Below are 23544 nucleotides of genomic sequence, written 5' to 3' on the forward strand. Positions count from 1 at the left end.
AAGTATGTCGACGATGTCGACTTTCGAATCACAATACCCGCATTCGAAGACGTCACTCGTGAACTTTGAGTTAAACAGATAGTATAATTGATATTAGTACAGTCTGTGGCCTATGGCAGTTAATTCAAAACTCCGAAAATACTGTTTTTTTGTATCGTTACTCTTTCATTAAGTTGAAGACAACGCGAGTGTTATTATTTTCATTCGAATGTTTAGAATAGGTACTAGAGTACGCAACTCTTTGGCAGGATACCATAGAGTGTGTGACGACTTAGCGATGGCTTCAAATTCCCGACCAATATCTGATATGGGAGCTTTTCGTCAACGGTTGCAAAAATCTAAGGATGTGGTTATTCTCAGTGGTGCTGGAGTGTCTGCTGAATCCGGTGTACCCACTTTTAGGGGAGATGGAGGGTTTTGGAGAAAGTATCAAGCCACGAATTTGGCCACACCGGGTGCTTTTAGTAGAGATCCTTCTTTAGTTTGGGAATTTTACCATTACAGGAGAGAGCTGGTTTTGACAAAGGAGCCTAATCCGGTTAGTCATCTGCTTTTCCTCAAAAATTGATAAAACACTATTGTGTTTCTGCTTTAGTTTCTAATATCCAAAAAATTGAAAGGCTATGGAATCTAGTAAGGCCGTTTTTGATATTTTCACGATCATGGCCTTCAGGATTGAGATTTATTTGTATTGCTATCCGTGCACTCTTAGTGTAGTGGTGTCCATAGGAGTAGGAAACAAAATGTGGCATTGTTTGGGAGGTTTCTCGGTAGATTACCGCGACAATTTTTCGTGATATTTACGGACTCGATGGCTTTAGGGATTGACGAAAGATATTTTTAAATGACCACCAGGTTATTGAGGCACTTGAGAAAAGGATGAGAAAAATAGTTATGATTATGGAAGAATACTTAGTCGAAAGTAAGGCAATCGTGCTGCATAACTAATTTAAGTTGGCATTTTACTGTTTAGAACTCCAATCATATATATTATAATTTCTAATTCACATTATTTACCTGAATACATGCTATCCCCTTCAAATAGAGGCATACCCCATTCATTTGCAATTAGAATCAATTTCTACAGTGTACATACTCAATTACAAGTAACCTAATTTATGATCGAATAATGTCATCTATTTTAGTCTTTGTTGTTCCTTTCTGTGAATCAATGGACCCTTGGCAGGGTAATGATTGCCTTCATCTCATCATTAGTTTCTAAACTTATGCTGATTGCCTTAATATATATCTGACAGTGTACACTGTCATCTCTTCATTTTTCTGCCGCAAGCTGTTGCTATATCCATATTATTGGCTTCACTTTTGTTTGGGGAAAAACTTAAATGCCAACTAATCACGATAATTTTTCATTCAAGCTATATTATTTCACAGGCTCACATTGCAATTGCTGAATTTCAAAAGAGGTATTTGAGTGAAGGGAAACAAGCTACGATTATTACTCAAAATATCGATGGCCTTCACCAAAGAGCTGGAGCACAGAATGTCATAGAAATTCATGGATCCTTGTTTAAAACCCGATGTACTAAATGTGGAAATGTTGAAGTCAACAATGACAGCCCTATTTGTCCTGCACTGAAAGACAAAGGGTAGGTTCACATTAAATTTGTTTCTAAATTTTTAAGACAGATAAAATTTAGTAATTGTCACTCACTCCTTTTGGCAGAGCCCCTGATCCTGATGCTAATTCTGCAGACATTAAAGTTGAAGACCTTCCACACTGTGGGAACTGCAAAGGTTTACTCCGTCCACATGTGGTATGGTTTGGGGAGTCGTTATTTGAAGATGTTTTGGATGAAGTTGGTTAGTATACCCATTGAGCACTATATTTTCATTGCATATTAGAATTATTTTTTGGGCACTTCAAGAGTCATAGATATCATCCCCTTAAGATGCCTCCCCAAATAAATCATGAAGTATTCTACTCGAAATAGAAGCCAAAAGTTTTGTCTTAAATATAATTCATGAAGCAATTGCACTGATATGTTAAAATTATTTTTTTATTAACACTTCCAAGAAGGAAGCATTTTTAGGTGATGGGAAAAAATTTACATCTTTCATCGAGTCCTCACTTACAATTTATCTATGTCTCAGTTTGATTTATAAATTTACAATGATGTTCCACTTACAGAGATATGAACTGATATGCCTTCACATTTATGAGTCAAAGGTTGTTATGAATATTTCAATAAAGTGTCAACCAAAATTTAAACTAGAAAATCATGTTTCTTATCCAACTACATAATTTTAGGATGGCTTCTTAGACAAGATGAAAACTTACACAATTATATTGTGCATAGTGCTGAATTACTATTGCTTTTACAGCTTTACTTATCAGTTCTCTTGAGGTAATGGTGAGGAGTGCACATCTCTGGATTTTCCAATAACCAAACCAAAGTACAAGGGGCATATGATCAGTAAGGTCTCCAATTTTTTGCCCTAGTCATTGAGATTCATTGTCAATATATATTACATGGTAAGAAACCTTGAACATTCTGCTATTGTTCGATGTAGTCGCTTTCAAGCTTGATGAATTTCCATATCTGTGAGATGAACTTTAGCATTCCCTTCTCAAAGCAGCTTCTTGTAAGAAGTTAAGAACTGCTTCTCGAGCTTCGGTGTAGTTCGTGAATAACAAAATTTCAGGAAGCCAAGCCCTTGCATTTTTGTGCAAATTTTTTAAATTCAATTTCTTAAATTTTGTTCATAAATGCTAGGAAACTTAGCGATTCTTTTTATGCTTTTAGATGTACAAAATTTAAATTGCATGTACATACCTGAAAACTGAAAACCCTCGGCACTTGTGATGACTGGACTTGAACATCACACTTTTCCACTTGATATTAGTTGTTATTTAACAAGTAATTTCTTCTTTTCTGCTTGCCAGTTATCTAAATGAAATTATCAGGTGTTAGTTTTTTGTTTCTCCTGAATAAATTATTTTTACTTTCCACCATAGTCCACCAAAATAGTTTGCATGTAGTTCATTAATCAATAGATGTAACCTTATAAATGAATGCCTACCTTTTCCTTATGAATTTATAACCCTTCTCCTTCATAATAAACATGAAATATACTGCCTGACTGGGATTGGATCTCAAAAGGTTGGTAATCATGGACCAGATCACGTATTTTCAATCTCTTGAAAAGTACTTTACTTAATCAGCCATCACTAGTAAAAGCTCTATTTAGCAACTCAGAGCAAGGTGCGTTGATGTTTTTTTTCAGCTGGACATTTGAATTCCTGTGACCTGTGTCTGGTTGTTGGCACATCATCTATTGTGTATCCAGCTGCCATGTTTGCTCCCCAAGTGGCTGCGAGAGGTGTTCCTGTGGCTGAGTTCAATCTTGAAACAACCCCAGCTACTGACAACTTTCAGTGAGTCATTGATTCCATGTACATATTCATATCTAGGTGATTTTCAAATTTGCAATCTATCCCTTTGAGCTCTCTGCATGTTTATATGTGAGGCTAGTGGGTCAAATGCTGGGGGGGGGCACACTCCACCGGGGGGGTCAAAATTTTTTAATATTTTTTGTATTTTAGTGAGTTTTTAAGGCAATCTAGGCATTAAATTTGTGATGCCATATGTTCCGCATTTTTTCAACAAAAATACCTCGTTTTTCTAATAAAGCTTGAATAATAAATACCATATACAGTAGACTTGGTCATGCGGATCGGCTTAGTCCGCACTCTCGATTGTATGGATCTTGAAAAATAAAAGCATATTTGTTGTGATATTTTGCAAATAAAAACAAAAATACGTAACTCTACGTTTTAGCGCCTACATTTTTGTTGTTCACTCGTGTTGTTCGTTTTGCAATCATATTGAGTTCTTTGTAAAATCTATAAAATATTTGCAATGACTTAGGTATGACATTGACACATTTAACACGTAAAAAAAACACTAACAATCACTAACTTGAATAACTCAACTACAACTAGGCCAATTTACCAATACCATCATACACCAATCACTCATTCGATAAAACAATTTACACACAATAAGTGAACTGGTCACCAAAACAAGGTATTCTGCAACACTGCAGCACCAAACAATGCCAGATTATAATGCTGCCGGCCGGCGCGGCGATGTCAACTCACTAGATACGTCGCTCTGCACATGCTCGGGCGGCGTCCCAGGACTTCCATAAGGCACAAGCTTAGACGCGTCATAGCACCAGCAGCCCCCACCACTACCACTCTTCATATAACGGCATGGTGACGAATTGGGACGTTCTGGCCAGCACCCCACGGCCACAAATACAAACTTTTCGCACTATTTTTGTGTGTTTTTCCTACATTTTCGATGTATGCCTATGAAAAAACACTTTGGTCAATTAGATGTATAATTATATTTGAATGAGTACTTAATTTTTTTCCTTTTTGAAGTCTTTGAGAGGGGCGGCATCCAAGAGTCCTCATGGGCAAGCTGCCACTGTGTGAGGCATAAGCATTTATGTACTCTGTTAGATTCAAATTCTTTGCATTGGGGTCCTTAGATAGCTAGGGCACTCGTCACTGCAATGGCTTGTGTCATTGGTGAATTTAAATCAGAATTTTTGCAGTTGGTTATACCTATGTGAAATGTATTTTATCCTTTAATTTTTTTATGCTAGTGAAGTACAGATTCATGAATTCATATTTAGTCAGTTATCATCACATTGAAGTTCTCGAATCAATCGTTTGAGTAAATAAATAGAAATAGACCTAAATGGTCCTCCCTTCGAAGGTCATTTGCAAGAAGAAAGACAACGTAAGCACCTGTTTGTTTTTTCTTGGGATGAATAAAAATATGTATCCATATTTGGGTTCCATCCCATTTGTGGCCAGAAAGAGTTAAAACAAATTTTGTTTACTCACCAATCATATTCCTTGTTGTCAGGGGTGCTGCAGACACAGCTTTGTATGTAGTGAAATTAATGTCATAGGTTTTTTTAGTGCTTTTCTCAGAGTTAAACAACATAAAACCTTTTGATGATTCATCCATGCATTTTCTTCAGTGATGAAATCACTTTGTACTGATTTTCTAGCTGCATTGAATTTCTTAAACTGATTTGAAATCTTTACATTTACAGGTTTCACTTTGAAGGACCCTGTGGGAAATCAATACCTGTGGCACTAGCCCCTTGAAATAGATAAAAAGGAAGAAAAATAGCATCATTTAAAAGTAAGTGTGTGAATGCTGACTTCTTTTTGCCCATTTTGTGTGTAATTTCTCTCATGTAAATACCGGCAGCCCCTAACTTTATCACTCTAAATTTTTGTGCTATCCACACTTTTGTGCCCATAGTGTGCACCTTCAGATTGAATTTTCCTCGCAAAAATAGTGCATTGGTATATTAAATATAAAATAATTAAACTTTATGTGTGCCTCATTATCACATCAGATTTGTCAACGATATAACTACATATTTAAATAATTACTTTTGTAATTCTCCTTTTTTATAATAGTTATCACAATGGCACACAAAATTCTTCAAGTCACTACATATACAGTGTTGCTCCTAGTGTTCCAGTCAGGTACATATTAAGTCAATTAGTAAACATTGTGTTAGAGGAAGGCATTTTGCATTTTATTGAATGTAAATCAGTAAAATACCTGGTTGATGAAAAGGTTGCCAAAATCTCTAGTCAGGGTTGGGTTATTGGTTCATGTTCGTTCATCTTTCTCAGGTACAAGATTTCTGATCATTGCTTGATTATTGCTCCTTCCTGATGATTCCTCATATGCTAACTAAAAAAGCTCTGATTACCTTGATGTTTTGTATAACTTCGAGCTTGAAATTCATTACATATTTGTTTTGCATTCAAGACTGATTTCATCTGCAGGGAGTTGTCCTTTTGTCTACTTGTAACAGAAGTTATAATACATAGTATCACATAGGAAACTCCCAGAAGCATATGCAAGAACTTTACTAAGATTTTAATTCCATTTCCATTCTAGGTGGAGGTGTTACTCTCAACATTTTTTTCATTTATATTCTCCTTCACTGCGAATACCTGAAGAAAAACGTTAAGTATGTAACACAAAATTAGAATCATGGTATCCACACAAAATCAGTACAAGGATATATTCATTTCTCATTCCATAAGTGTGGATTCTAAATACAGTAGAACCTCAATATAACAAAATTCAAGAGACCGAAGAAGTAGTGATTTCATAATCTTGAAATTCATTAATGCATATGTAGTTTTATTTTTTACCAAATTTTCCATGATTTTGTATTTGCATATTTCTAATACTGAGCATATTTTGGGATCTTAAGCTCTGGCTTCTGAAAATTAACCCCCAGTGGCTGTGTTAGATCACAGATCTAGGAAAGAAGTTTGTTTCGTCAATGACCTTGCGATGTCAGAAACTAAATTGTGAGACAACAGCTTACGGTTTCATCACACATTGCCCAGGAAGCAACTAATGCATGACAGTTCTAAGATCATGGGGCTCAATTGTTCTCCATCTCTATATTTAATATTTAAAAATAAAAGCTCCCATAAAGGGAACTGGCACGCAGTCATGCAAGTGAGCAGGTGTGGCAACTGTACACAGTTTGAAATGGCTGCCTCGAATTCCTCAAGACCAATGTGAATGCAAGAGACAACCATCTAGGCGATTGTTTTGCTTTCCTTCTCTTCAGAATGAAATCATTAGTCACCACTTGGAATCCTTAATCATCTCTGACTTTTGCGGTGAAATTGTGAAACTTTTTTTTGCAGTGTCTAAAATCCCATCATGTGGCTGCCGTGAGGTTATTGTTAATCTAACATCACCAGTCTACCCAGGATGCATACTTTAGTATTTTTCCCACACTAAGTCACAGTGCATACAACTTGAAAATGGCCCAAGGATTAGAAGACACAGAGGTCACTGATAAGGATCATTATCTGGACTTAAAGTATACCGGGACTAGCCGCGGTGATAACTTTTACGGAGTCACCCGCAATGCACAAATTGTGCGAAAAACAAGAGAGGAAAAATCATTCGCCTTGACTGAAGGGGAGAATGACGCCTCGGTAGCTTAACTGGCTAAAGCACTTGGCCGGAAATCGAGGGATCCGAGTTATCTGGACTGTCATTCAGTGTAGTTAGCACTAGAGTTCATTTCAAATATATTTACCAATAAAGACAGACCCTAGTATTTTTGGGATGTGAGAGCTGAGAGCGCAAGTTTTCCTGAAAACCAACCAATATGCGATAGGCAGAGCCTAGACCCTGGGAAATTCAGTCGCTTTCAGACATCCATAGTACATATATGCTTCATGAATTATTCATAGTGCTGTGTGAGTCTTGTCTCGACCGTTGAGACAAGACTTTCATTTCTTGGCATTGTTGGGACGAGACTCTCGGCACAGCAAGGCTGGGTCGAGAGTATTTACTAGACTTGAGAAGTCTCGCCCCTTCAAGACTTCTCATCACCCACCGAGACTCTTGGGTGCTCGAGAATCTTGCACAGCCCTCATCATTTAGCTGCGTTGCCAAGTGGGAAGAGATTTTTTAGGCACTCTTTTGTTGCCATCCACTGAAAGTCTTTTGAGAAAATGTGGCAATGCCATCTCTCTCTCTCTCTATCCCACATTCCTGGTGTCGTGGGTCCAACCTTCTGTTGCAATGCCGCTCCAAACATTCTGAGCTTGCATGACTGGGCCAGTAGCAAAGATATTTGAAAAGGATTGCAGTTGGGTGACTGTAACTGGAAGCAAATTTTGCTGAAGTGCAACGGCTCACCACTCCATGCCTATGGTGCAAATTTTTCATTGGCTACTGGAAGTTCAGTTCCAATCAGAATGGAAAGCAAAATTAGGATCAAGTAGTAAGTATGCATCCTTGATGGAATAAATTTTTAGAGATTCATGAGATAATTTTGAGCAAACATGGAGTCACAGTATGGAACAGTTTCCTAATTTCAGCAGAGCAGAGGTCTGTGTTTGCATTCGTCCTTAAGTCTCTTCCCCTATTCGCACTCTTTGGACTACTCATCACCATTCTCTGATGTTTATGAAAACTGACTTGTCTGACCTCATTCGTGAATGTGAAATTTCCTAATAATGAAGTTTCCCTATACTTCTGATTGTAAATTTCATTTGGACTGCAGAAAACTGTCCTTGATTACAAAATGTGATTTTACCTGTGTTCATTGAATCACGGTTCTCTTGCATAAATATAGAATTCTTTGGACCCTACTACTAAAGAAAAATTTATATGTATAGAACTGCAACCAGCCATGTAACTTAGCATCAAATCAATTTTTTTACGTTGACCTCTGGTTTTTTTCTAAGATATGATATATTGCAATAAATTTCCAATTGTATTAAAAATTGTGTGTGTAGTTACTGGTTAGTTAGAGGAGAAATGTGTAAGGATTTAGGATTCATCAAACTCCCTCCTTTTCTTTGTTTATGCACAGTATGTAGTAAAGAAAGCCTTCAGATGTTCTGATGTACATACGTGTTACCCAAGAATTTATCATTTATTGTAATACCTTCATTGCAGAACTTTCTATGATGTGACTTGGTGTAGGACTATCTCTCCATGGGATTGATGAGAATTATTGTAGAATTTCTGACTACTTACAGGATTAAGGTGCTAATGTTTCATTTTTTAATCAAATATTGTCCAAAAAAAAGTCAACAACATGATTTTAATGGATATGAACACGGTGATACAGGCCAATTAGGGAATAAGATTGCACATGGACAATGATGAAAGGAGAAGGAAGTCACAAGCCCCAAACCCTCCCCCTCATGATTTCACCTTCAGTCTCACATGAATCACAGTTGATGGCTGACTTGTCTTTTTCTATCTAGCAACCACCACTGCTATCCTTATTTCACTTATCAGCCTTTTCTCAAACCATATGTTTATAGTTATGAAAATGAAAAACTTAGTGGTGATCAAATGAATATTCACTTCACTGACTTGGCGGATCTTGCATCATTGGTTCCTCTGTTTCATTTTTAACTTGTGATTCCACCTTTACCACTGATGGAGAGGATAAGAACATAGATTTCACTGAGACTGCAGAGCCTGGCTGACCAACCTGCAAAATAAATAGAATGTGTTATATAATACATTTGGCACTAAAAAGAAAGACAAACATTTACCTCTATTCCCTCTTAAACTGACTACGCACATACTACCTTAAAATAATAAATTAATTAACACTACACTCTAGATTGAGGACTGACAACCTTTCTTTTGCAGATGGAGTCTGAACCCAGCTAAGTCAAACATTAAGTGCATTTACTATACATAACCTAGATCCCACGCATGAAAGTTCCTGAGAATTCAGAAAATCAATCTCTTTACGCTTGTAAAAGACAATGAAAATGAAATAATTTAAATCATGATGACTACATAATAGGTAATATTCAAAACTAATCAAACTGAAACATTTGCTTTTTTATTAAGAGACCATTCATGCATTTCTCACGCTATGCTTAAAGCAAGCTGAAAATAAAAAACATACTATAGTACCCATTACATTACCAATAAATATGAATGAGCAATATTGGGCTGAACTTGCATAAACTCTAGAACTAATGAGGTCTCCTCAGGTTTCTCACCAAGTCTTTATAGTAGCATTACTGCCAATGTTTGATGGCCATCACCCTAACCCATTATCCTCAGTGAACATGTTAAATCTCTCACTCCTTTTAGGTTCTATTACTATCCCCAAAAAAGATGCTCGAGTCAGCCACCAAAGCATTAGCTGCAGCCAGATTGCTGACTTAGTGGAATCCTCAGATGATTTCACAATGATCACTGATCAGGACAAAAAACAAAATCCTTCATCGATCAATAAAAATGGCTCACCTGAGTAACGGTGGATGTTGATGGTGTTATATTAGCAGGGTTTTGTCCACCCATTCCAACAACCACCAATTTTGGTGTCCCAACTGATTGCTGCCCTGCATTAGACATCACCACTGTCGAAGAAGATCCTGATTGCACCGATGAGGCAGGAGTAACGGAGTGACCAGAGTTGGACAAGCCTACAATGCTTACTGATTTTTGAGTGGCGCCACTTCCAACGATGCTAGTTCCAGCACCAGCTAGCTTCATAACAGCAGTGCCTGGAGACTGACCCATTGTGTTGGTAGCTTGAAGTATCTAAATCAGAAATATTATTTTTAGTGAAACATGGACCACTGGCCTTAATATCCATGTCACCATTTTCTATGTGAATTGAATATTCTAAATATTGGATTAATGCCTCATAAATATAATTACTATTTCAGTAAAGGCTGTGATTAACATAGGTATGAATGTGTGCATTGAGCCGATGCATGGCATAAATTCAAATACATATAACATAGCCCTGCATTATACATGTCTTAGTCATTACTCCACTTACTTGACTTGGTGTAGATGGCCTTGACGTAACAATGACATACTTCTGAGATCCTCCTGGGGCTTGAACTGTCCTCGCACCCGGTCCCCCAACCACTGCATTTACACCACCAGTCACGCCACCTGCTGCACCCCCAACCACAATTGTTCTTGTTGCCTGTGGCTGCACCTGCTGGTTTGCTGAGCCCCCGACTGAAAACCCAGGCAGTTTACTGATTTGCTTGATAGCTAGTTAAAACCAGATGGAAAATTTTGTGAGTAGTTGGAGAAAGACAGCTTAATAGAAGAGGGCAAACCATAGTTCCCAGAGAGAAGCATCTTTGGTTAATGAGAGCCCTATCCCATTAAGCTCATGCATACATACAAGGTGATATTAGGGTTGCAGATAGTTCATGTGCAGAGGTAAAACAAAACCTTGAAAGAATGTTTATTTCAAACCAAGGCCTCCCTAATCACTGTCTTAGAAACTCAAAGGCTGGCTAGGTAAAAGATTATTCACTCAGTGAAATTTACTGGCTATCATGTTATTTTTACATTGTAGCATAATACAGAAAAATTTCCACAACAAAAATTAGAAACACAAAGAGGCAACCACTCTCGTCAATAGGCTCGGTTGCACAATTAATTAAACAATATGAGTTAATAACTAAATGGATAAACGTTTAAGGTGTACTAGAACAGAACATGAACAAATGCATTAATGTTAGGGATGGTCGGATCGGATACCTCGGATCCAAATTCGACATAGGATCTGGACCCGAAATTTAAAATTAATGCTTCAGTGAATGCAGTGTCCCGTAAGAGAGAGTGGAAAAAGTTCTGATCCTCTCTTCCCATGCTCCATTGCACTACTACGCTTGTCCTACTTATAAACCATTTTGTTTAAAATCTCTAGGGTTAATCTTAGACGCTATTCAACAGAATTTCAGCCGTGGAAAATTTTAAAGCAAAATACTATGGGCACACAGTAGGACTCTTCTCAAGAGATTAAATAATCATTGGGGGAATCTCAGCATCGTAGGATAATAATCATGTCAAAAGTAACTACATTGCAGATTTCAGAAAACCACATTCGGCCCTCAATCAGCCTGTGCCTGACTTTTTTTTTGTTTCGTGTCTGGAATCAAGTACCTGATCCGGATCCGAAAAAAATGCATGATTCGTCCATCCCTGATCAATGTGATTAATTTTCTGTTCATGAATTTGTGTATTTTGGACAGTTACATGTAGCATTTTAACATTCATCCTGGCATTTATGCTAATAGACATTAAACGTGTTAATGTATTGTGTAACCAAGCCCTAAAGGATTCTTAAGCAATGTGAAAAAGGGAGACCTAGGAGTAATTAGTATTCACATGCATGTAATCAATTACACGGTCACTAAAAGCACCCAGGATTTTCTGAAAGAAAGCAGACATCAGGTAATGGGATGGATTGCCAGAATAGAAAGAGATATATGTATAAGCACATGTTCGTTAAACAAATCAAAATAGCAGCTTAACCACAAACAAGCCAAGGGAAGGTGCATAATCATGTGCTCATATTCAACCGCTGTTTGATATATTGTGAAAGTCCTAAGAGCCAAAATATAGACATACAGTGCAACCTCATCAGAATAAGACCTGATTGTGCCTGAAAAATCAATTTCAGAAAGAAAGGCTTTCTCTTACAAGTAAAAACAAAAGCAAGAGTTAAAAATATGGATATACATGGCAATTACTGATGATGACATGCTGAAATGCAAGTGTCACAAGAAACAAACATTTATTTCCAGCCAATCTATACTAAATCAACATTATAAATAGATCATGTTTAAATGAGATTTGACTTCACAAATTCTTCTTTGAATGGAATTGAACACTTGCCAAAGTGGCAATTTAAGAAAACAATATCCCATTGTTTAAAAAGTTGACATTTCCACGAACAAGGATGACAAAACCTACCTTGGGAGCAAGGGATGGCAATACTTTCACCTTGAGGCATAACTGGATATAAATTATGAAGTTTATTCACACATATTAACTGAATTTTTAATTCCAATTATATATAACCAACTGCAAAGATTCTGATTTAAGTTCCACCTAAGTGACAAGTGCCCTAGCTATTCAAGAACCCTTCAATACCAAATGTCTTAAACTCTTTCGTGCCGGAAGTCTGGTGGAGCCGACAGGCAATTTCATGCATAGAAGGCCTGATGTCGAGTTTACCTGTTGCAGATTTTTCAATGCAAACAACCTGATATCAGTCATAGCCAACACAAGGGAAGGGAAGTGACCGCTGCAGTAGCTAATGTTGAATGCATTCAGGCCCAGCCAGTGACCAGCTTAGCAAGAGCTAAGGGCCACTCCCCAACAATTAAGCCCAACCCTCCTACTCATTTATGATCATCCTCACCGCAGGAATCAGTTGCGAAGTGGTTATATAGTCAATAGTTTTTTTAATGACATATTTTGTTGCATATTATAATTTTTTATGCATTGAAATGAATTCTTCATTTTGTTCTGTGCATAAGCAATTTCTAAATGAAATTTTAGAGTTCAAAATAACGAACTTCTGGGAAGTACGGAGAGTGGGAGAAAAGCTAAGAGCTAGAAACCCATTTAAAATTCCACAATGCTTAAAAACATGTTGGTAATTCTTTTCAAAGAGTAAATTATTGAAAATCAAATACAATGTTCAGGTAAAAAAACACTGATAATGCAATAAGTTGACCATGGATTCGAGCTGTGATAAGGTTAGAGGGTGTGGGCCAGTGGCTGGGGTAAGGGACAGGCGCCCAAATCTGAGGGACGAAAATACCAAGGTAACTCTACCCCAAAAAAGACATCTGTACAGAGAGGTTTAAAATATTCTCATGCTACTCGCAGCATTGAAAACATTTTCCGATTGTAGCTGTCGGTAGGATAGAGTTAACAATCACGTCATGGAGGCAAATCATGGTGTGGCATTTTTTAAGAACCAACCCAATCAGAAACGTTTCCTGGTAAACTGACCCTCCTTCAATAATGTACCCTCCACGAAAATCTTACCCTTCGGATTAAGCGTAAATGTCCTTGTAAAAATAATTAGATGTTGTTAGAGCAGTAACTGTCTTAAAACAAATATAACATTGCCATTATGTTTAATAGCAGCTCAGAAGAAGATGAAAATATAAAATACATATTGCTGCAAGACCAACTACGTCATGAGTGGGACTAATTTCAGTATGCATTCATTAACAGCAGAATTTTTTACATGGCAAAAAGGCCTTTTTCGATTAGGAACAGCTTCCACTTCATTATAAGCGGGCTCTACTGTATTTCACATCACCACCATGCATGGCTTTAGCACAGGCTAGTGGCTTCATGGAAGTCCTTTCTTGCATCACGTTGACATTTTGGATGGATCTCATGGGGCTAACATCTGCATAGTACCATAAGCCTCGGTACAGTTGCCATGGGAAACCACAAACCTGTATAGAATTGTGGTCTGCACAGCGGCCCAGGAAAGGGGAATTTTTTCTGATGATCATTCATACGAATTTCACTCCTCTTTACACGGCAATAGAAATATTACAAATTTTCATTCAAACCAATTACTAGCTCAACTTAATTATTATTAAATATACTATCTCATTATATTCCTCCTCACTAAAGTGCTTCACGTACTTCATTTACAATATTGCTTATTATTTTTTACCAAGTCTGCATCGGAAACGGAGAAGTTATTACATAAGACAGAGCTATGGACTAGTCTTTACCAATATTTGTGAAATACAAATACGTATTAGTATCAGTTACATAATTATCACTTAGTCCAATTGCATTTATTTTGAAAACACTTAAGGTTTTTTTATTATTAGGCAACATTATATTCCTACACATCTACGCATTATTTTCCAATAATCTTCCCATTTTTTTGGATGCATGTACATAATGAACCTCAGTAGTGCGCAAAAATAGTCCTGCAACACTGACTTTGGCTGATATTTTGTAAAAATTAGGGCTTATATTCAGACAATTATGGCATCCAACACAGAAAAAATGTAAAAACAAAAACATGAATGGTACGCTGAATGGTGCATCATGAAAAATAAACATAAAATCTGGATCCGCATGCAATTTAGCTCACACTGAATAACAATCAATACCTCGTTAAGTCATGCTTTTCGAAAAAGCTTATTAGAGAAATCTATACATATGTATTTATAAAAGAAAATCACTACCCTTCAGTCTTTACTCCCTAATCAGGAAAATAGGAATATGTTAGGTTGGCAAATTTTTACACAAGAGTAGCATTCAAAAAACCAGTTTCCTTACTTATCAGGTAAAATCAGGCAAAGCTAACCACCAGCATGAGACATGCTTCATAAAAAGTGAATCCTTAGCTCATAGTCAGAAGAAAGGTAAGATGTTAATACACAATTTTTTGTCATATTTCAAGAAAGGAAGCAAAAAACCTTGAAAAAAATATCATTAATAACTTCTTTGATATTTTACTTAGAGCTATTTTCAAATCTTGAGCATTTTTATCCTTTTATGGAATGAGACTTGAGGTCACATTGATATGTAAAGAAGCACAATGAAGGCATATTTCCGTGAAAACCTATATGCTTCATCAAATAATGGATGATGAATAAATAAATTTAACTGCCATACAAACTTATCCTAAAAATGTTTCACAAAATTCAGATACAAATATGTATCTCTTTTTTATTTGTATATCTTTAAAAGAAGAACATATAAGAGAGATATTAAATACAAAAATTTGAAGTTTTAGAATTTTTTGGGCATCTTCCTCTATTCCACGAATATTTTATCAAGAAATTAATAAAAGAACATTTGCCGGAGATGTTCAATGAAAAATAAGCTAAAAGGCCAAATAATATGAGACACAGGTGGAAATTAAAAAATGAATGCATGAGTATTTCTTTCAGCATTAGTTCCAAAGTGAATTGGAAAAATTCAGGAACGGACAAATTTAAAAATTAGATGGAATGTAAGAGTCTAAAGGCCTGGTTACACGGTGCATTAACCCGTACGGGTTAAAGTCTAAATGTATGAACGCGAGAATGAACGGAAAAATTCACCGTGTAACCACCCCAAAATGTACAAATGCATGAACGCGTGAACGGAAAATAGAACCTGTTCTAATTTCGTTCATGCATTCGCACAAGTTGATAACAGAGCCACCTGGTGGGAAACGACACATATAGTTGTCATCTGCAAGGCTATTCCACGGCCGTCTTGGCTATTCAGTAACTCTTTACGCGTATTTGTTCATTTGTACTGTATCGTAAGTGCTTGAATCCTACCACAAACTCACCATTTGCATCTACACTAATATTCGCATAGATTATCCCTGTATGTATGCCGGACATACCAAGTTTATGCCTATGGTATCTTATTGGTTGTATTATGCCGGAACAAAACAATCGATGAGGTTGTCACAGAGTTTTCAACGCGACATTTGTGAAATACAACGGCTATCATACGACTTATAGAACACATTTAAACATAATTTATATCTTACGAATTAATGACAATTCTACCTTTTATACGTCCGAGGTGGGAATGCGCTGGCTCACCACAAAAATACGACTCACATTACGCAAGTTCATAAATCGACAAGACCTCTAAACCAACATCTTTTCCATCAACAGCAAATATCTTCTTAACTTTATAACCGTCCCGGACAAAAGTAGAACAAAGTATTAAAAATATCTACTCTCATACATCATCTACACTCAGTGAAACAGATGACAGAAAAATGTCAAGTAAACACGGCTTAAAAACAAGATGCGTCTACAAATTTTCAGCCTAAGTATTAACTTTGATAATGGTTTGAAATAAATAGAGTACTATTGAGATATAGCATTAAGCGAGCGATAACGATAAATATTAAATATAAATAAATATTACTGGCACGAAATGAAATAACTTCGGCAACTACAATGAAAACCACTGTTTACACGGCAGCGCAAATATATTACCAGTATGTGAAATTTCCTGGTCCTACATGAAACAACGAAAAGGGAATTATTTTCTGGTAGGTATCGTCTGCTTCCTACCTAATGATACTGTTTTCACATTTAAATTTTGCACACTGTAAAGGGAATAAACAAAAACTAAATGCCTCGCGTTACGAGAAAATGTGTGAAAACTTGTGCGAACGCATGTACCGTGTAACCGCTCATTCATGCTCCTCGTTCACGCAAACGTCCATGAATTCAGACATGCAAACAGACACGCATTCATACATTAACCCGTACGGGTTAATGCACCGTGTAACCAGGCCTTAACAATAAATGAAAGCAAACAATCAGATAAAAGTCTCTATAAAATAAAGAGTACACAATTAAAACTCAACATTTCATAGAAAATATCATCCTTATCAGATATTAAAGATGCATTCCTCGTTGAAGAAATGAATGGTGTAATTTGTAAAAACATTTAAAAAAAACTCCTTTGAGAGCTAGGGGTTTAGATTACAATAGAATTCACTGGCCCTGTGCACACTGGATGGGTGATAGACATACCAGAGGAGCCACTGACTGATGAAGAAGATGGGGGTGGTGGTTGCGACCGGGCCTTCACTACTGCTGCATGTAGAGCTGGGCCCAAATATCCAAATTCAGCCTTGTACTCTTCCACAAGATCAGGAGGTTGACGCATTACTTTCAATAACGGGGGTAAGACTTTCTGTCATGAAGTAAATGCATTCATATTAATCATTTTTTTCTGTATGCCATTTATATTATTGACTGACAACTTTGGTCATATGTAAAAGTAAGAAATTGGTTTGAAAAAAACTGATTAATTCAAGCTTCACTTTATTGAAGTTAGACATATTCATAGTGAAAATCACTTGGTTTAAATCCACAATACAATGGTCCAACAATTTACTGCATGACTCTGCACAATTACAATACATTGACCTCACAGAGTCTTATCGAATATTGAACAGTAATTTCCATTCTAACCATTTTTTTCTTCCACCAATCCCCTTCAATGCCCAATGATCACCATCCATATGAAAATATGTTCATCATAATTTTTCCTTATTATTCTACGAGTTACCAAAAATACATGGATGATATATGTACAGGGCATAAAAGAATAGCGCGGTTTCAGTAATTCATAGGATGATAGTATGGAGAGGGTGGAAGAGATTTTTTAGTGGCAGCCCGATCCCTGCTTGAGCGTCTTCAAGAGGGCACTTCAAATGCAGCACTCCATCCGTTATATTTGATGTAAAGCCATGGTCCCCTTGGCACCTTTTATTAGGAGTCTACTAATGTCGATGCAAGGTTTCTCTCTTTCCATAGCAGTTCATATATATATATTCAAATGTATTTCATACCCATAAATTTTTTAACATCAAATACTGAAACTGTCCAGGCCCTTATTGAACCATAAATAAATGGCAAAATTTTGGTACAGATAGAATATTTTTTACAGAGAAATAGAAGTGCCCAGCACTTCAGAGGAAAAGATCTCTAGTGAGGATGAAAATCTTGAATCTCAAGTATGCATCTTGATCAAAATTCAAGATTTTTTTATCGATTTGATGATCAATCTCACTCGGCTAAAATATCCCCATTCACACAGCCATAATAATGAATAGTCCACAAAAAAACATAACCATATTATGATCAAATAAGAAGTGTATATGTTACCACAAGGAGATGTTTCACGTGTCCTGCAGCAATTTTGTCCACATTACTGAGGAGGGGACCCTCTAAGCAAGTCTCCAGTCTTTCTGAGACAGATTTCAGCTTCGGTACAATGAATGCTTTCATCACTTCCGGACCCAACTCAGCAAGTCCTGTGACAGGAAGAGAAATAATGTTTCCCTCAAAATGCATGTACATATAGATCCTTAAGCAAGGATTACATATAATATTCACATATCTTAAGTTGTCATCTTCAAAAAGGAAACAATCGGTGGCTATCCACATTACTTCAAACAATGTACCAAAAATGAAATTCAGTTACAAAAAAGAAAATGAATAGGCAATGATTATTTTATTATTATTGACTCTGATATGGACATAAACATGCCTTATTGATTTGATAAACCCTAAAGTCAAATAAAAATTAAACCAATAGCTCAAGTTCTACCACAAATTGAAGACATGTAAAGTACAAGGGCAAAAAATCAGCATGAGATTAAATACACACCAAAGAGAATACTTATGTAGTAGCAAGGCAGAAAATTAGAAATTTAAAGATATTAGATTCATTATGATAGAACTGTTACCTCATTACTTCATAGAATGTTCCCTAAATTTCAAAGATAAAGGAAGTTAAATGTCACTCACCCTCCAAAGCTCCATACAACGATGCAAGAGGCATTTTATCTCCTTGCAATGCTCGACTGAACATCCTTGTGACTCTTGTCTGTATATTATTTGTTGAAGTGTTGAAATTTTTACAAATTTGAGCCATTAGGCGGGATGCAAAGTCACGGAGAGCCCAATGGTTATCCATTTCTGGCCTCATGCAAAGCTGACGGCTCACTATGCATGTAGCCACTGAAGGAATAAGCTCATGAAGCTGAAAAGCATTGATCACATTAGAGATGGTAAGAAATAAATACACTCCCAATGAAGTAAAAAAACTATGAATATTAGCACAATTATTATATTAACCCATATAAACACATTTATATAAATAACATTTTTGTATAATTGAATTAGCAAAATCATTGATTATTATGTTATGTTGTACATACATATGCTCCTTCGCATAGCACAGACAAAGAAAAAGGGAAAGTTAAGACAGCAATAGTAATCGAGGGACTTCAACCTTCACCTTAGGATACAATGAGCCCTTGATGCAGTACAAAATTGATTTCCAAGCTGTTGTGAGTACTGTTTATGCTGAGCATACACTAATTATTACTTTAAACTTTCACATTTCACCGTCTAGTACACCTCAGCACAAAAAATTCCAGATACTTCTCAATGTTGAGTCCAAATCATTGTAGTATTGATTTTTTTCCGAAATTTTCCCTCTACTAGCTAGCCTATGCATACCATTTCTTGCTCAACAGTTGACACTAATACAGTGTGCTACCATCTATCAAGGTTTCATTGCAATGCCTTCTTTAAAACGAACTTCATTCCAACGATTTACCAAATACATATTTGCTGTGACTTCCTAGACACTAGACTGTCACTCATAGCTGTGGGAGAGCACAGGGACACATGCTAAAGAAGGTTCAATAAGGATAACTTTGGAATATATAATTGTAGATTAGAGTGCAACAACCAGATAATAACCGAAGGTGAAATTTAAAGGAAAATGAGAAAAAATAAAAGTTCTTGCACACATATAGTATCATGAGAGTTGTCCACAATGTTTACAGAATTTATTTGGAACTTACTATAGAAAAAAAAATATTTTCAGGAGAGAAAGGGCTTCAGATGTTTGTGGATATTTCATCTTTAGAAAACTTAGCCAATGCCCGAGACTTCAATTATGTACACTAAAACATGGCGAAGACGCAAACCACTAACTTACATATTTCTCCAAGTATAAAGAGTGGTTGTCAAGCAGGGCCTTCACCATCCTCATCAGATAAATTAGTAAAGCTAGATTGCTTTGAACAACATTAACTCTGACACCTTCTGCAATAAATGTACTCATTCTTGGAAGCATTTCATGAAGACCAGGATCAGAAGCCAAACTCTGCAATGCTTCCTGAAAAATTATATTATTTTCAATTGTTAATACTACCAATGTAAAAGCTTCAATCACCAACAAATTGTAAAACATTTGTAATTTTTTATTCATAATCATTTGTATCAGTGATCATCTCATTGGTTAGAGCTTCTATATAATACAAGAAATGTACATGTTATACTAACCAACCAAAATAACTTCATTTTACAAGTTCATTGAATTGTGCTCCTTCCCTCAATATATTTTATATGCTATAGACAATAGATTGATCACAGACTTCTCCAAATAATACTAACCTTAAAATATGTACTAACTTCAAAAGAATACTTACTGCCCGTCTCCCTTCATCAGAACCAACACATGCTTCTGTGATTTCCTTATAATATAACTGTTGCTCCACAGATAACTCGTGAGTAGCTAATTGTTTTACCATGACTGTTTCCACATTTCTGAGTTTCTGAGCTCTCCTGCAAGAAAATACAAAAATTCCTAACTTTATGAGGCTAAGATTCATGCAATAAAATCATACACAAGCACTCAAGGGATAATGAAATATAACGACCCGAAAGGGTCGTTAAAGGGGTAAGTTAAAGGGTAAAGTTACTTTAATTTGGAATCCCAAGCAAGTAGTAATGCTACTATTCCAATCATTTCATAAAATTGTTCACAAAATTCTTAAGCAAAAACTTACCCAGTGGTTGGCTTTCCAGGAACAGAATCTGCTCTATCATTTTTCGCAGCTTTCCCAAGTTTAGTAGCTGGATCAATGCCTTCAAGCTTGAGTTGCTCCTTAGATATTGGAGAAGGATTTTCAGGTATTGTTGGCTGAACACCTTCAATGCTTAACCAGTGAGCTAGACAATGAATAAAAATGAAACAAGAGGCATCATTATGCAATAAATTTACAAAATATAGGTCTAATTTATGGCAGTCTATACAGAGTTTAGGGTCATAACTCTCTGTACTTTAAGAACTAAAATAACCAAATTTTAAAAAATATGAACAAAAGCAACACATACTTATTCCATTGAAGTTATTGTAACTCTAGGTCTACTGGCCAAATGAAATGGACGTTTTCTATCACATGTAAAGAATGTGCTAAATGTGTAGGAATTAATGAGCAAGCATCTATATTCCCTAATGGAATGAAATCGCACAATACCTTTGGTGTGGAAATTTTACCCATAGAAAACAAAAGAAAAAATTGGGTTTTCTTGAGCAGTAAAAAAATAATCAAAGCTAGGAAGACTTTTCATGCTAATTGGATGAATGACATTTTCTTCAATGGACCTCCACCACTAATGAATTCATCATGGTTCAAAACATATTTAACTCTTTGATTTTAGCTCTTTGAATTCACATCACTATTGTCTTTGTGTGTTAAGATGGCCTTCCTTTTTCAATGCATCTCCTTCCCCTAGCCATCTGTTAAAACAAGACCTCACTTTTCGTGGCCTTAACTTTTCTGATTTAAGGGAAGGAATTTTGAGAATTTTTACCTTTATAATGACATATTATGAGTCGAAAACATGGTCAGTAATGAATTTTCTGACTCAAACTCATTTTCCAACAAGCAAATGGTGTTTCAATTTTAATTTACTGTTATATAAGACAATAATTGTGAATGAAAGCCATACATTAGTGATCGTAATAGAAAAACTTATCCAAGAACCATGAAATGCCGCTCTCCCTTACTTTCATCCCCTGAGCTTTTTCCTTGATACACAATTAACAAACATAATGAGCATTACAGCTTTCTAGACGTGAAAGGACTTGATAAAAACGGATGACCCATCTTCCACATCTCTCCTGCTCATCTCTTGGCAAGGTGAATCTTAATAACAAGAAACTTAGAAAATATGTTTCAATTTTGATTTACCTCTTAGAGTGACATCCAATGGTAGTTTTGGCAAGGCAGCATTTGCAACTTCATTCAGATCAATCTCCTTCTCGTCATTGAAATGCAGCTCTCTCCCTCCTCCAGAGGCAAACCGGAATGGTATATGGTCTTTTGCATTAAAACCATACAATGGCTGGAGAAACAATTGAACAAATAGAATCTTCCCGGCATTGTGTTAAAACAAAATTAAGAGATTCTACACAACTTACTATCAAAGACACGCTATCTTTGCTCCTATTTTTTAAACATTCTGTTGTAGTCATATTAGCTCCACCAATAGCATCCACAATTTGTACTACATCTACTTGAGCAAATGCTACTGTTCTTAAACGGCACTTACCTCAATATTTTTTATTTTCAGCGAATTATCCACATCAGCTGTGGTTAGCTTCTGTCGCTTTCCGTGATGCATGAACTTCGCAGCATCCTTTTCAAACAATATCAACTCATAAAACATTTACTTTGAAAAAGTAAACAATGAAGAATACCGCGAAAGGATCAATAAAATTCAAATTACCTGTATGACCCTCTTCAATCTGTAAGACACATCGTCGGCTAATTCTTTCGCAGCTTCATCCGGTAAGTTTGCAATTCCTATACTTTCTGCAATTACCTTCATAGACTCTAACGATAAATTAGTTCCAATCAAATCATTTTCACCCATTTTAGCCACTTTGGAAGGAAAACATTGAAGTTAAGCTGGTAGCGTCAGTCACTCAGTTCTGACCTGCATCACATATAAACAACATGAAACATCACAAGAAATTGTATCAAAGAAGGGACTCGTTAAAAGTGATACCTTCGTTGCTAGCGCCATCGTGGCATGGCTGGTACTAACATATAACCTTGCCTACACTCAAGGATAATATCTAGTCGTGGGAACTTTGAAACGGTAATGAAATAAGTATTCCTTATCATCTTTCCTTTACTGCACGAAAGCGGAGGAAGAAGTACAAAAGCCCCGCTAAAACATCAATTTCATATGTTTCACTAAGAAAAAAATCAAAGAAATTTTCACATAAAGATAGCCATAAATAAAAATTAGTTCAACTTTGGCAGCACATACATGTGAAAACATGTGACTTTTGTAAGAGATAAATTTTGCAAAATGAACCCAGGATATATATTGTCAACACATTTGGATAAGATTTTCCGTATCATTGACAGAATATTCTGATAGATTGTTTTAAAATTCAAAGTATTTTATCAATTGAGGAAATAATTCACATTCAAGATTTATACAAGCAATTTACTAAAAAGGCACCACTGTTATGCTTACAGACATTATAGTAACATGTTTCCAACAAAGAAGATGAATTATTATCTTGGCCAGAGCAATCATTTCAAGCACTGGCCAGATTGAAAAGAAACTCAGATGCCTGAAAATTTTTCAGCCATTATTTCCAGTAGCACTAAAGTGTCTTCACTCAGTAAACAATCACTGAAGACAGGATCAAAATGATGCCATACAGCTGGATACACTGGGCCGTTTTAAGTGATAAGCAAAGTACACGGCTGTGTAGGGTACCAAGCAAAAGGGCCTAAGCACTCCAATGTTCAGTGCTAATATTGTACCTCTCAGATCATTTTTAAGGGGAGCGGCCT

The 23544-nt window shown here is 36.2% G+C and overlaps 2 protein-coding genes across 5 annotated transcripts; one reads left to right on the forward strand and one right to left on the reverse strand.

The window, feature by feature from the left end:
* The first annotated feature begins 18 nt into the window (after window positions 1-18).
* Window positions 19-9821, forward strand: LOC124156068 (NAD-dependent protein deacylase sirtuin-5, mitochondrial-like). Of its 3 annotated transcripts, none has more exons than XM_046530378.1 (6): window positions 19-538; window positions 1393-1607; window positions 1685-1821; window positions 3247-3397; window positions 5098-5189; window positions 9678-9821. In XM_046530378.1, exons 1-5 carry the CDS (start codon window positions 209-211, stop codon window positions 5150-5152), a joined length of 888 nt encoding a protein of 295 aa, XP_046386334.1. In that variant the 5' UTR covers window positions 19-208; the 3' UTR covers window positions 5153-5189; window positions 9678-9821. The 3 variants fall into 3 exon arrangements, with proteins under 3 accessions (XP_046386334.1, XP_046386335.1, XP_046386333.1); XM_046530379.1 differs by lacking the exon at window positions 9678-9821 and adding an exon at window positions 9222-9662; XM_046530377.1 differs by lacking the exon at window positions 9678-9821 and adding an exon at window positions 5967-6844 and having other exon boundaries at window positions 20-538.
* On the reverse strand, window positions 8640-22698 carry LOC124156066 (transcription initiation factor TFIID subunit 6). Of its 2 annotated transcripts, none has more exons than XM_046530375.1 (12): window positions 22457-22698; window positions 22280-22366; window positions 21919-22072; window positions 20731-20893; window positions 20371-20506; window positions 19878-20057; window positions 18674-18908; window positions 18029-18177; window positions 16889-17051; window positions 10375-10562; window positions 9834-10130; window positions 8640-9057 (listed from the first exon to the last, which is right to left on the reverse strand). In XM_046530375.1, exons 1-12 carry the CDS (start codon window positions 22601-22603, stop codon window positions 8929-8931), a joined length of 2028 nt encoding a protein of 675 aa, XP_046386331.1. In that variant the 5' UTR covers window positions 22604-22698; the 3' UTR covers window positions 8640-8928. The 2 variants fall into 2 exon arrangements, with proteins under 2 accessions (XP_046386331.1, XP_046386330.1); XM_046530374.1 differs by having other exon boundaries at window positions 10375-10598; window positions 22457-22697.
* Window positions 22699-23544: the final 846 nt, after the last annotated feature.

The sequence above is a fragment of the Ischnura elegans genome, chromosome 3 (assembly GCF_921293095.1).
Source record: "Ischnura elegans chromosome 3, ioIscEleg1.1, whole genome shotgun sequence".
Lineage (NCBI taxonomy): Eukaryota > Metazoa > Arthropoda > Insecta > Odonata > Coenagrionidae > Ischnura > Ischnura elegans.

Coding starts and splice junctions, on each gene's coding strand:
- LOC124156068 (XM_046530378.1), top strand. CDS start 209: ATGTTTAGAATAGGTACTAGAGTACGCAACTCTTTGGCAGGATACCAT. Junction 539..1,392: donor TGACAAAGGAGCCTAATCCG/GTTAGTCATCTG, acceptor ATTATTTCACAG/GCTCACATTGCAATTGCTGA. Junction 3,398..5,097: donor CCAGCTACTGACAACTTTCA/GTGAGTCATTGA, acceptor TTACATTTACAG/GTTTCACTTTGAAGGACCCT.
- LOC124156066 (XM_046530374.1), bottom strand. CDS start 22,603: ATGGGTGAAAATGATTTGATTGGAACTAATTTATCGTTAGAGTCTATG. Junction 22,073..22,279: donor TGAAAATAAAAAATATTGAG/GTAAGTGCCGTT, acceptor TTGTTTCTCCAG/CCATTGTATGGTTTTAATGC. Junction 17,052..18,028: donor ACGTGAAACATCTCCTTGTG/GTAACATATACA, acceptor ACTTCATGACAG/AAAGTCTTACCCCCGTTATT.